General features: G+C 40.2%; 1 protein-coding gene across 4 annotated transcripts in view; it reads left to right on the forward strand.

Moving 5' to 3' along the window:
• The window catches only part of CCDC141 (coiled-coil domain containing 141), a 168,323-nt gene that overhangs the window by 1,465 nt on the left and 152,341 nt on the right, over positions 1 to 14,517 (forward strand). Inside the window, exons 2-3 of one of the 4 annotated variants that reach the window (XM_028510931.2) lie at positions 5,641 to 5,873; positions 8,179 to 8,301. In XM_028510931.2, coding sequence (XP_028366732.1) covers positions 5,772 to 5,873; positions 8,179 to 8,301 — 225 coding nt within the window. In that variant the 5' untranslated portion in view covers positions 5,641 to 5,771. Of the gene's footprint in view, positions 1 to 4,100; positions 5,874 to 8,178; positions 8,302 to 14,517 lie in introns of those variants that run through there. The other 3 variants (XR_004902587.1, XM_036023235.1, XM_036023236.1) reach the window with 3 other exon arrangements.

Genomic DNA, 14,517 nt, shown 5'->3' on the forward strand with positions numbered 1-14,517 from the left:
CCTCCTGAGTGCTTCTAAAATATAACAAGCGTGCCCAGCAGCTTGGAATGTTCTTCCCTGTATGCCTTGCTCTCCACCTTAATCCTGATCTTTCCTCAAATCTCGTCTGTTCTGAAGACCTGTCCTGACTCCTTCCCTTGGTTATGTTCTCTCTTGACCTGCCTTCTTGGTAACACTCACTCCATCCTGACATAGTTATTTTTGTACTTTTTATTTCCTGATCAATTATGTCCCCCCTACCAGAAAGCAAGCTTCATCAGTAGATAAACTTTGTTTTGTTTATTGATGTGTGCCTGGCATCTAGAACTGTGCCTGACACTTAGTAGATATTTAACCATACTTGATGAATGAACAAATAAATACCTGGGATGGAAATTAGCTGTTGGCTAGAATGGGCTGTTTTAGCAGCTTCAGTTTACTTATGGATGGCAATTAAGTGAGAATGCTTGTAATCTGCAAGGGTAATAATCCTCAAAGCAAATGAATGTCTTCACTAAGATCAAAGAGGTGCCAGGAGGAGTATTACATGATATAAAGAATAAGTTAGAGAAGACTGGGCTAACGTGAATGGTAAAGATGATATTCTAGAATTAAAGGATGACTCACTGAAATGTTTTTACCATCTGACTATAATGAGATTATTTTCTCTCTGGTAATGCGTATTTTATGTCTTTCTAATATATTTCATTCATTCAGGTAGCCTACCTTTTTTTTTAAGTTTTTATTTATTTTTAGAGAGAGGGGAAGGGAGGGAGAAAGATGGGGAGAAACCTAAATGTGTGGTTGCCTCTAGCATGCCCCCTACTGGGGACCCGGCCAGCAACCCAGGCATGTGCCCTGACTGGGAATTAAACCAGTAACCCTTTGGTTCACAGGCTGGTACTCAGTCCACTAAGCCACACCCATGTTTTAATTCAACTTAATTTTTAAAACTCATTTCAAATTTTGTGGCAGTTATTATTAGACTTAGGAATCCCTTAACAGGTATTGTCGTCTTAGAAATAATAATATTTAACTATCAGAATACCACTTATATGTCAGTCATTATTATAAGTATTTTACAAATATTATCTTACTTAATCCTCCCATCAACCCTATATGATGCTGGTATTCTCATTATCTACAATTTAAATGAGGAAACTGAGGCACAAAGAGGTTAAGGCAGTCTGACTTCAGAGCCCCTAATGCATTGCCTATGCCATATTGTGTGATTATTTGTTGTTGTTTATAATCATTGTCAGTTTATCGTTGCTGTTAGTCTCTGTATTTCAATAGAAATACCTTGAAAGTGCTTCCTGATTTCTCTGGCAAATTCTAAATGTAACCTTTTGTATTTCCATCCACTTAAACTACAAAGCTATTTTTCTCCTTAGCTTTTATCACAGTACATTTTTATTTTGATATTTATTTCATTGTTTATAGTGTCTTTTCTCACTTAAATTGTCACCTTTTCAAGAGTTGGGACATCTCTTTCCCTCACTGTATACTCCTATTGTGTAAGTGCCTGGTATGTAGCAAATGCTCAATAGCTATTGATTACATTAACAAATACTGAATGAATGAGTTGTATTAAAACCATCTTCTTTGCTGTATGACTAATGTGATTCAATAAGTCAGCCAATATTTATAAGCACCAATTTTGCACCTAGTACTGTACTTCATATATAGAAGTTGGTAAATGTCAGGTCCTCTTCTAAGCACTTCATGTGAATCAACTCTTTTAATTTCGACAATAACCCTGTGAGATGATCTGCAAAGATAAAGTATATACATACACATATATGTACATATATACACACTCACATTCATATACAATGAAATGTTATTCAGCCTTAAAAAGGAAGGAAATTTGGACATATGAGGGAAGATCACAAAAAATCTGGGATTTATTTGTTAAATATTGTGTATTTATTCTTACATGTTTAAACTTCAGTCACCTTCAAAGTGCTCTCCATTTGATGCACTACACCTATTGAGACATTTTTTTCCCACTGCTCAAAACAGTTTTTGAACTCATCAATTTTGATGCCTTTTAGTGCTTCTGCCTTTTTTTGTTTTACCTCCTACACATCTGCAAATGTTTCCCTTTGAGGACTGTTTTCATCCTGGGAAACAAAAGGAAAAAAGTTGTATGGGGTGAGATTAGGTGAATAGGGCGGATGGGGCATGGAGGTTATGCTGTTTTTAGTCAAAACACTTCTGAGCACTCTGTGTGCATAGGTGCACTTGTAAATCACCCATCGTGAAATGGGTGGTTATGCTGAAAGTCTTTAAAAAAATTCACTAAAGCCAAACACAGCCTCTCACAACCATGCCAGCCGGTACAATGATACAGGGAGCTCCTAGAACATTTACCTAGTGGGGGAAGCCCGTACTATAAGGGACCTGCCCTCCAGAAGAAAATTATCCCTTCGTATGCTACAACATTATATCATACTGTATATATATAATGAACCTTGAGGACATTATAGTAAGTGAAATAAGCCAGTTGCAAAACCAAAGTGCTGCATGATTCCACTTATATGAAATGCTTAAACTAGTCAAAATCACAGAGATAGAAAGTGAAATGGTGGCTGACAGAGGTTTGGCACTGGAGGGGGTGGAGAGTGCTTTAGCAGGTGTAGAATTTCGGTGTTACGAGATTGAAGGAGTTATGGAGGTGAATGGTGGTGACGGCACAACATTATGAATGTATTTAACACTGCCGAATCATACACTTAAAAATAGTTAAGATGGTAAATTTTTTGTTATGTGTATTTTATCACAATAAACAAAAATGAGGGGAAAAAGTATTATTTGCAACTCAACAGAATCCACGTACAGCTTTTTGATTCCCCATGGAGGACATTTCACTAAAATTCAGCTGGTATAAAAACAGGCATTTCCCAGAGGTATAAACATAGAAGGCCTAATATCCTCTGCAAGATCCTCTATAAACTTCAAAGGATATGAGAACGCCTATAAGGTATTCTGTTTTGTTTTCTGGGGCTTTTTTTTTTGGTTGATGATGGGGGAGGCAGAATATAAACAAACTAACTTAAAAAGCTTTTTTAAAAAAGCCATTTAATTGCAGTGTACTGATTTTTTTAGTATAATAGACTTTATACTATTCTCTAAACTGCTTGCCAGAGTCAATTATGCAGTTTATAATTAAATATTATGCCAGACAAAGATCACAGGCCAAGGTTAGATGTGGATGGAGAGGCCTGAACAGCAGGGCTCCTGTAGGGGAAGGGCTAAAAAGTTGAAGAGGAAAAAAAATAGAAAGCAAGGGGAGGGGAGGGCGAAAAGTGACTCAAGTGTTTTGAAGATTTTAAAACCAAGAACTTGAATTTAAAAAAAAAATTGGTCACCACTTAAATTTATGCTTCATCTAGTTAACAGAAAGGTAGGTCATCAACATAAAAACACACTATCCTAGTGAATAACTGGATTCATTTTTTAACAAAGTCTTAAATATGTTTAATTCTTATTGCTCTTTTTTTAATTTTTTTAAACCTTTATTATATTTTCTCCATTACCATTTCATCCTCTTATAACCCCTACCCCCAGCAACTGTCACACTGTTGTCCATGTCTGTGAGTCCTTTTTCCTTTTCACTTAGTCCCTCCACCTGCTAACCTTCGCCCTCTCCACCACTAACTGGGACTAATCAGGCTTTCAGCCATGTTCTCTCTCCTCTTCATTTCTCTTCTCCTTTTTCCTTGGTACGGACCTGCAATTCCACACATTCCATGCTGCCCTCCACACCCTTCACACAATCATGCATCTTAAGTGGGGCTTTGTGGACATAACCACTCTTTTCGTAGCCATGCATAGTCTTTGCATCTTGCTGCCAAAAGTTCCCCTTTGCTTCCTGAGGGCCTTAATGCAATTTGTGATACCTACTGAGTTTTTAACAATAGGATTAACTTTGGGTGAAAGTGCACTGTGTGTTTTGGGTGTGGGGTGCTGTTTGCTTTTCTGATTGGCAATGTACACAATGACTTAAGCAATGTTTCTTTGAGTATTTTAGTTTTGGGTGTGACACAGTTGTCAACTCTTCTTTTTTCTTGAGGGCAATTAGCTAAAAACTAGTTTCATTCAGTTTGTTTTGGTTTATTTGGACCAACGATTTGCTGAAGCAGAAGGAAGCTGCCAGCAACGTTGAGGCAACCTCAACAAAGAGCTCAGGTTCGGTTAGTTCTCTGCAAGTTCTCCATCCCTCCCATAAAGTGATACCATTTACAATATTTTCTAGGTCATGGTCTCTAGGCATCTGGTCTCCTGAGCTTGCTCCCAATGCTCCCTTCATGGCATCAGGTAAAGTTTATAGAATCCAGGACTGGTTTCCTCTTGTTGCAGCAGCAGGCAGATGCTGAGAGCAGACCCTCGGACAGGGCTACACAATTGCGGAGCTGCCATGACATGCTCTGGAAAACAAAAATAATCACCGAATACCAAAATATATGTAAATGCACTTCCCCCCACCTTGACTCAAGAATGTGATCATGAACCTTAGCAAAACAAAGCAGTGGTGCCGACTCAGTCTTCTGAACATTGGCCCTGAACCTGGACGTGCTTTTAAATTGGGCTAAGGGTTTAACAGTGAGCGGACTCATTTAACTGTTTCTAGCTATCTCCTCCATTCTGGCTTTGTCCCAGAGACTTCTGATGGCTCCGGCAACATCGGAGTCAGTATCTCTGATGTGTTTGCATCTGACCTCTAACCCACACATCAGTGTTATTTTCAGCTGTTCTTGACAGGGATCCAACAGCTGCCGTTTAATACCACAGACAACTTGGGACACACTGAGTTTCTAGCAACAGAATTAATATGCCCGTCTTGGGCTCTCATTCAAAGCTGTCTATAATTTCCCTGCAGAGGCAATGGGAGAATAAAACCCAAATCTGAAGTACCATGTTATCTTTTACTGCATTATAGAAAAATATGCATAGTGTTCAACTTTAATTAAACAAAAAGTTATTCTTGCTGCCATTAAAAGGTAACAGCAAAGTGTGTTACTTGTTTGTATTTGTGATAACTGAGTTCAAAAATGCTATTCAGTGGAGTACAGTAGTCAGGAAGAAATTCTGAAATGGTGGTTTTCTTCTGGTAAATGCTTGTTGAAATATTTTTTAAATGTCCCTAAGAAATCTGAGGCTCTGAGAAAATGTGATTATTACATAAAAACTCTATTTGACAAAAGGCAGTAAGTTTTAGAAAAGTAGATTAATCTAAAAATATATTTCAAGCAATTTTGTAGCTTGCCTAATCCCAAAACCAAATGCCAGAACTTATTTTTAAAGTGTATTTGGGAGCTTTCCTTTGCATAGAAGAGACTTCAGAAGTCCTGAGAAGTTGATATCCAGGTCAATGACTGGCTGGTTTCGAAGTCCACTATAACTGTATAGATTCAATGGCAAAATTTATTTGGGTTGTCAGAATGTAATTTTTTTCCCATTTGCTATCAAACGTCAGCTGATAGGAAGAGAGCTAGAAACTGCCCCCTACATTTAAGATAATGGCAAAAATAACAGGCACTTAGCGTTACCATACTAGGGGTGTGGCGATGCTCTCCGGCTCTCCTCTCTCTCTCTGCCTCATGATAAACTCAATGGGTTGTCTATTTTTAACCTCCTGTTCTTTCCTTCTGGCAGAGTAATCAGTGCGAGCTGAGCTCTTCCCCTGAATGAATCCAAGTAACCCCCGTGGTTGCCTTCTGAAATGACCAGCAGACGCACATCTGTACAAAGGCTGCCCAAAGTATAAAGTCTGGTTCTGAAGTACCATGTCCAGCCAAGGAAGTCCAGGCGTGGAGTTTTCTACGACAACAGTCAGTTCAGTAGCTGTGCAGGCGGGGGACTCCAAAATCGTTATAGCTGTCGTAAAGGTAAGCGAACAACTTTCTTTTTTCTGTGTGGCTGTGGGCGTCTCAATGTGTGATGATAAACCTAAAGAACATTCCACACAATCAGCAGTACACAGCATACAGAAGAGCAAGTACCTCTTAGTATTCTCTTAAAGCGGCAGCTAAGAGAAACCTCTGTTTAAAGTTTCAACCAGTTACTACAGTTTCTCTTTCAGTTAGTGAGAAAACATTTACAACAGCTTGGTTAAAAAAACAGAGAACTAAACCGTGTATCTTCAGTTTGGTTTTTAAAGGCAAGGCATTCATGATTATAAATTCATGACTGCCAGGCTGAAGGGTCAAGCAGACCTGTGAAATATTTGTGACTTTTGAGAGTGGGTGTGAGGAGGAGGGAAGAGGAAGGTCCCAGCAGACAGGGGGTGGCATTGTTTCGAGTGTGATGGAGCACAGAGGACACCTAGTAAGAGGCTCTGGCTGTGACCTGGTGAAGGCACTAGCAAGTCCGTGTCACATTGTTGGGAGAATGAAGACCCTGCCAGGGGAAGTGCAAAGGGCATGTGTCAAATTTGCTCATAACAGCAGGAAGTTGAAGCCACTGGGGGCTTATTTTTTATGACACATTGTATGTCAAGCAGTTTACCCATTTGCAAAGATGATAACACGGGTTTTGGTTGAAGAAAACAACCATGATTTTATTTCTCATGCAAAACCCCATGAAGCATTATACTCGGATTTAGGCAGTTCACCACCTAAGGAATCCAGTGTTTAATGAAGGGAATTCAGCAGACAGTCTGGTGCTCACCAGCCAGTTACTTTCAGGACCCCACCAGGCTTAACTGATGGACTTTTCTGGCCTTTGATTACAGCATGGATGACAAAGGTCTGTTTAATACCACTTAATTCTGTGACTTTTATATTAATGTGAAAATTATAGCAGGAAAGCAGCACTTGGCATTACTGAGCAAAACCATTTACCTCTGTGGCTCTGAGTGCAGCGTGTTCCCAGCCAGCCATTCCCCAGTGCTCTTGAGACTTGGCCCCACAGAAACAGGACCTCTGTGGGGTCCCATGCCCCTCTGTCTCTTCAAAGGCAGTGAGTGGACATGGGGGGGGGGGGGGGAAAGCCTGAAGCAAAAGGAGTGAAAATTGATAATTTGCATGTGATTTTATGATGCTTTGAGTATCTGCAAATTTCAGCACTGAAAGTAAAGAGGCAAACTCACTGTTCAAAAAAAGTTAACTTTCTTTCCCACAAATAGGGAATATTTTTAAAAGCAGGATAAGGAATTATGCATATGGAATAAATCATAGGAGAATCAGAGGTAGAGTGATAGTAAGGAAAAACTCTCTAAAATGACACTGGAAATTCCTATTTTAACTGAATTGTGTTTCTAAGAACCTTCTGTTTGTCTCCCCTCCCCAGCTCCCTTCACTCACTACCATCCTTGTAAAATAAACCCCAAGCGATTCAAAGTGCAAAGTCCATCTTAAAGGGATAGAAGTACCTGTGTCTGATCTATATGGGCCTCTTGTTTCCAAACCGTCCCAGGACACTAATTATCTAGAACAGACATATGTTTTTCTCATTTCAGCAATTCACCCATGTGCAGGCATGTGCCCGTGACTGGTACCTCTTGCTTAATCAGTTGTTGCTTCTTAGAAAAGCAGTTCCTCAGGAAACGCAGTGATCAGTTGTGTCTGAGCAGTGAAAGTCCTGAGTGGGGAAAACACGGTGGCTGCTCCCAAATGGCAGTTGTCACATGTGTCTAGTTTTACTGACATTTTCCTGCATACTTTATTGAATCCTCAAGAGCAACAGTTAGAAAATGTTATGTTTTCGCTTCAAAACAAGATGCAAATCAGTTGTTTCATATGTTGTTTATTCTTTCTTGTTAAACTAATTCACAGAGAAAACTATACTTGAACAAAGATTAAAATAAAATAAAAAAAACTAACTCCCAAGGTCAATGGAAAGACACTGATCAGCCTAAAAGACATTCACAAAATGTACAGTTATGTAAATTATTTTGTAATTTTGTTATATTCAATAGTATATAATCTGTTGTATGTGTTCCTCATATGGGAATTTTAAATTTAAATCCAGCATGCCAAGAGAAAAGAGCTTACTTTAAGGATAAAGAAAGGAAAAGGCAGGGCATGATTTATATTAGACCTGTTGTATTTCAGCTTATTAAAGCCCATCTCTATGTAAAGAATAAAGTGTTCACAGTAAAACTGGAAACTGAAAAAAAAAAAAAGAGGAGAAGGATGAAAGGGAAGGAAGAAGAGGAACTAAAAGTGCTTTTCATTTTGTTTTTATTTTTAGTGTGGCAAATGGGTACAACTTCAGCTGGCTGACTCACAGCCCAATATTTTAGAAATTGGTAGCAATCAAGATGAAACCCAAAAACTTCTTCATGATCACGAACTTCTTTTGGCCAAGCTTAAGGTAAGAAAATATACTAAGTTATGATGTAGATACAAAACTAAAAACAAATAAAACATCACTCCTTACATTTCCTCTTGACTCCTTTGATGTCACTGGTCTGTGGCTCTTTTGCCACAGTCCTAGAGAGGTCATGGAAAAGCACTGCAGTTATTCATAGGCAAACACTAACGTTGGAGAGAAGTAACAAGATTTTTTTAAAAAAAACTTTCCATACTGCGATAGAAAATACGGAGTAATTATTGTTACTGTGGAGAAGTGATTTTTTTCCTGGCTGCCTCAATGAAAAAATATTCCATCATTTTTCCATTTCATGCATCATACTGTCAAGTCACAACAACAGATCCGGACTTTCTATTGTTAATGATACCCGCTGGCAAGGGTAATACGGAGGGTTTTTTCCCTTCTGTTGAACTATTGAAAATATCTGATTTTGTGTTTACTATTAAGAGTTCTTCAAAGCAAAAAAAAAAGAAACACTTAGTAAATCAGAGTCATTATTCCACATGTGTTATGGTTATTTACTTAAGAATCTAAAAATAATATTGGCTTGTGATTACCAGATAACATATCTAATCAGAGCCAGCTATGTCATTTGTGGGGCCCAGTGCAAAATGAAAATTTGGACTCCCTGTTCAAAAAGCAAGATAAAGCTTTTTCTTGACCAGTCATGGTATTTTTTTGCTGTTTTTTTTTTTAACCTGCTATTTGATGTGTAGCTCCTTGAAGCATGAGGATGTGTGTGGGGCGAGTACAGACCCTCAGGCACTGGGCCTCGGCATGGCTCAGTGCACATTGCATTGAGCTGTGTCCTGACCCCTGCCAGGGCAGATGACAGAGGTCACTGAGCAGGGGCGGGACGCAGACAGGATAGCGAAGAGACTATCCCCAGGAGGAAGGATGACGTGTTCAGTGAGGCTCCAGTCCTCCAGCACTTCCTCTGTCGTCCCATTAGGCTTCACTTGGAAAACATACGTTCATAGATAAAATTGTTAAGAACTTTAAGACAGTGACAGGTAAAGCATTAAACCCAAGTGGTTTCCCCTTCTGAGGATGGAGACCCATGATGCAGCCAGTCCTGTGCGTAATACCCAGTCCTGTGAGTAATAATCCTCACAGGCAAATGAGTGTCATCACTAAGATCAAAGGGGTTGGATTCAGAGGCCTGCAAAGACTAGATGTGCTGTGTTTTCAGTACTTTAACATGGCTTCTTTGAACATCGTGGCTGGAATTTATACTTGCTCCCTAGATTTAGAAGCAGATCTGATCTGCATTTGATTTATGCTAATAGTGGTTTTCTGATTGGAAAATAGTAAAAGTAATTGAGTAAATCAGACTGAGAAGTTCAAGAAAGAATTAGTGCAGAAGCAGGGTCCTTTTGAATCCAGAATTTATTTTCTTGTTTAGACAGCTGCTTGCTCTGGGTTCTGGGCTGTCTTCAGTCCTGGCCACCAGGAAGTCCTCTGTGTATCTATGAAACCACATTATGGTGGGAAAGAGCATTCAAACAGGAATCAAAAGATCTATGCTTTAGCTTTAATTATGTAATTTGGCTAACAACTCGAGATTATAAGTTTTCCATGAATTGTGGAAACCCAACCGCTTCCTCGCAATTCTTGCCCAACCTTAGAGGTTTACTCTCCCATGGTCTACAGTGCCTCTAGCTCCTTCACAGACACCTGTTCCTGGAGTTAATGTGGACTTGAAACTATATCTCTTTTCCAGGTCTCACTAACAGTTGGTAGCCAGCCATGATTTTCAGGTCCACTGAGGAACTGTGGGTGGTGGAAGATCACAGCCATGTGGGTCTCTCGGGCCACCTCTTTCTTCCCCCACCACTACCTCTGTCCAGGCTCACACCTCTACGGAGAATGCTTTCTTTGATAGAGCAATTCAGCTCTTCCTAACAACTCTGCTGAAATTTGTATACTTGAATCTACTCGGGAGCTCAGTTGGAAAAGGGTTTTTTCCTTTAAGAGGATGCGTCTTCAAAGGGTGCTTGTTCTGGATTCTAGAGTCTTTTTGTTCTTTTAAACCAGTCTTCTGGCTATGGATTAGCCTTCTGGACCTCAGGCATTTTATCTGTAAGATGAGGGAAGCTTCGTATCTATTGTATATCTTAACCACAGTATGTCATGGGATCATGGGCCATGCTTCCTCTGCATGAGGGTCTAAGAACATGAGATCTCCAGTAAAAAGGACTTTTGACTTTGCATATGTCTTTAGCCACTGACCTCTTAATGTCCATCTCCCATACCTTCATCTACCCCACTGACCATCAACCCAGCCACCCCTCCCCAAGAAATTTTAAATAGTATCATCATCTTCCAATATTATTGGATGCAACACCACGTGACACAGAGTCAAGGAGACAGAGAGGCATCTTCCACATTTCTGCAGGGAACAGAGCATGGTCTGGTTGTAGCAAACACAACTTTTTGACAAGTCTCGAGGACTCATTACAGTGGAAGATTATGGTAGATTAGAACGTCCATGCAGTTTTTCGGTACTCCTCCTATTGAGAAGTGGAGTCTATGCCCCTTCCCTTAAAACTGCACAGACTCTAGGACTGCTCTGACCAAAAGAATACAGCCCGGATGATGCTGTGGCAGTTTCTGGGCCCAATCTCAAGAGTCTGCCTGCTTTTAATTCCCGTGATTTCAAATAGTCACTCTTGGAACCCAACCAACTTGTGGGGAAGTCAAGCAGCACTGTAGGAGGTCCATGTGGAGAGGAACCGAGGGTCCTGGCAACAGCTCTGGCTGAGATCCCTGCTGTCAGTCATGTGAGTGAGCCCTCTGAGCCCGTGTTAGAAGGAGAGTGTCCAGGCCTGGTCGGGCTTCCCAGATGACCTGCGTGGAGCAGAGACAAATCTTCCCCACTGAGTTCTGCCCACACTGAGAATCGTGAGCAAAATAAATAATTGTGATTTTAGGTCACTAGAATTTGCAAGGGCTTGTTACACAGCAATAGGTAATGGGAACAGAAGGCAACAGCTATGGTGGCTAGTTACCTGGTGTTTATTTCATGACAAATACCATAAAGCCCAACCAACACTGGCTTAAACACCCAAGAGTTTGTGTCACAAAAAGAGGCATGGGTTTGGCATAATCTTCCAAAGTATGAAATAACACTGTGAGGGCATAGATATGAAGATGCTTGGCTATGACTTTGAGCATCTTTTACAGGTGTTTTAATAAAATAACCTACCTGAAAACAAAATAATACCCAACAATTGGGGACTGTGTTTATAAGGTGATTGTTTATGCTTCTTTCATACTGTGGAAGGTTATGCCGAGCCCCAGGCTTCTTGCTGTGACATAGACAAATTCTTACGTGTTTAAGCAGGTTGGTTGGGCTTTGTGTTATTTGTCACCAAACACATTCCTATTTGAAACCTGGGTCAAAAGCCAGGATCACAATGAGCATTTTTGAGACTGTAGGCCTGTAGTTTCCAAGCTATTAATTATTTACTTAGAAAGTAGTTCTTCTTTATATGTCTACAAATATTTCTTATGGCAAGTAAAACCCATAGATCTTATTTGTTATGACAAAAGTCTTGGTCTGAGATTTGACTGACAGTTCAGGAAATGTAAATGGGGGGTGGCTGAGATAAGACAGTAGCACCAGGACCCACTCACCTTCACTCCCAGCCTTTAATACTGCTGAGCTAGATAAAATGCTAGGATACAAATATGCTTTCTGCATTCTGTTCAAAGGACAGTAGGTCTTTCTACTACTGAAAAGATGTGTGTATTGTACTTAAATGAGAATGAGGGGATTGTTGTTTGTTTGTTCATTTGTTTGAAGTCCACTATGATTACTACCTGAGTAGCCTTAACAGAATGCATCTTTTCTAAACTGTAGACTTTGTCTTAGGTATATTTTAATGGATTAATGTGTCAAAAATCTCAAGAGATTTTCAAGTGACATGGCTGTACCATTCTTGTAACAGACTCATCTAGTTATTAGTCCTCAGGAGAATAAGGCAAACTTCTTCTGGTTCTATGGTTAGCTCTGCCCTCTAAATTTCCCGAATATTCTGTCTCCCCCCTGCTACACACTTGAAGTTCAGGGACTTGAGTGAGAGTACCATAGACTTTTTAAAAATATTTTTTTATTTATTTTTAGAGAGGGAAGGGAGGGAGAAAGAGAGGGAGAGAAACATCAGTGTGTGGTTGCCTCTCACATGGACTCCACTGGGGACCTGGCCCATAACCCAGGGATGTGCCCTGACTGAGAATCAAACCAGTGACCCTTTGGTTCACAGCCTGTGCTGAATCCATTGAGCTATGCCAGTTAGGGCAGATTACCGTAGATTTTTTTCCTTAAAAAAAAAGTTGTCTACTCCATTTCCTATATTGTGCTTTACATTCCCATGACTATTCTATAACTACCTATTTGTACTTCCTAAACTTATACACATGACCCTTAGATGTGAACAATGGTGTGGAGATGGCCTGAGGGACTGGGAGAGTGCTAGGTGGAGGGGGACAAATGGGGAAAAATTGGGACAACTGTGATAGCATAATCAATTTTTATTGATATTTTTTTAGGTTCGGTTGTTGGTAGTTGTGAGTTTGTTGTCATTTTACTGTTTATAGTTTTGATCTTATTTTTCTCAGATAAGTCCCTTTAACATTTCATATAATAAGGGCTTGGTGATGATGAACTCCCTTAACTTGACCTTATATGGGAAGTACTTTATCTTCCTTTCCATTCTAAATGATAGCCTTTCTGGATAGAGTAATCTTGGTTGTAGGTCCTTGTTTTTCATGACTTTGAATACTTCTTTCCAGCCCCTTCTTGCCTATAAGATTTCTTTTGAGAAATCAGCTGATAGTCTAATGGGAACTCCTTTGTAGGTAACTGTCTCCTTTTCTCTTGCTGCTTTTAAGATTCTCTCCTTATCTTTAATCTTGGGCAATTTAATTATGATGTGTCTTGGTATGTTTTTCTTTGGATCCAACTTCTTTGGGACTCTCTGAGTGTCCTGGACTTGCATGTCTAGTCCCTTCACCAGACTAAGGAAGTTTTCCTTCATTATTTGTTCAAATAAGTTTTCAATTTATTGCTTTTCCTCTTCTCCTTCTGGCACCTCTATGATCTGGATATTGGAGCGTTTAAAGTTGTCCCAGAGATTCTTAAGCCTCTCCTCATTTTTCTGAATTCTTTTTCCTTCATTCTGTTCCAGTTCGATGTTTATTTCTTCATTCTGTTCCAAATCGTTCATTTGAGTCCCGGTTTCCTTCCCTTCACTCTTGGTTCCCTGTATATTTTTCTTTATTTTACTTTGTATAGCCTGCACTCTTCCTCTATTTTTGCGACCATACTCAACCATTTCTGTGAGCATCCTTATTACCAGTGTTTTGAACTCTGCATATGCTAGGTTGTCTGTCTCCTCATCACTTAGTTCTTTTTCTGGAGTTTTGATCTGTTCCTTCATTTGGACCGTATCTCTTTGTGTTGGCACACCTGTTCCATTTTAAGGGGCAGAGCTGTAGGCATTCGCCAGGGTGGGGCAGCCCACTTCACCAAGCTGTGGTGCTGTATGTAGGGGAGGGGTCAGAGAGGGAGTAGTGCCTTTGCTTGGCTCTCACCCCGCTTTCAGTCCCTTCCCTCACTTCCCACAAACAGGTTGTGCCCTTTCAGGTGCTGATTCCTGGGTAGGTGAGTTTGTGTACATTCTAGGATTCTGTAAGCCCCTCCAATGAACTCTCCTATAAGACTGGCAGTTTCTCCTGCAACCACAGCCGCCATGGTTTTTTACAGCCAGAGGTTTTGAGGCTTTGTTTCCCTACACTGGCACACTGGGTTGCTCAGTCTGTCTCACTCCCCAGTTGTTCCTCCCAGCTTATCCACACATGAATGTGGGCTATCCAGACTGGCCAGCCACCACCTTGCCCACCCCAGTTCATCAGCTGCTGCCTTGCTATGCATCCTCAGTGCCCCAGCTTCCCATCTTTGCCTCTCCTACCAGTCTAGATGAATGTTTCTTTAACTCCTTGGTTGTTGGACTTCCATACAGTTTGATTTTCTGGCATTTCTGGTTGTTTTTTGTTTTTAAATTGGTTGTTATCCTTCTTTTTTTGTTGTGCGAGGAAGTGAAGCATATCTACCTATGCCTCCATCTTGGACAGAAGCCTAATTCAACTGATCAATAAAATAAAATTTTAAAAAATGTCTTAAAATTGAATACCAGTTCCAGGCCCAGGCAA

The sequence above is a fragment of the Phyllostomus discolor genome, chromosome 4, assembly GCF_004126475.2.
Source record: "Phyllostomus discolor isolate MPI-MPIP mPhyDis1 chromosome 4, mPhyDis1.pri.v3, whole genome shotgun sequence".
NCBI lineage: Eukaryota > Metazoa > Chordata > Mammalia > Chiroptera > Phyllostomidae > Phyllostomus > Phyllostomus discolor.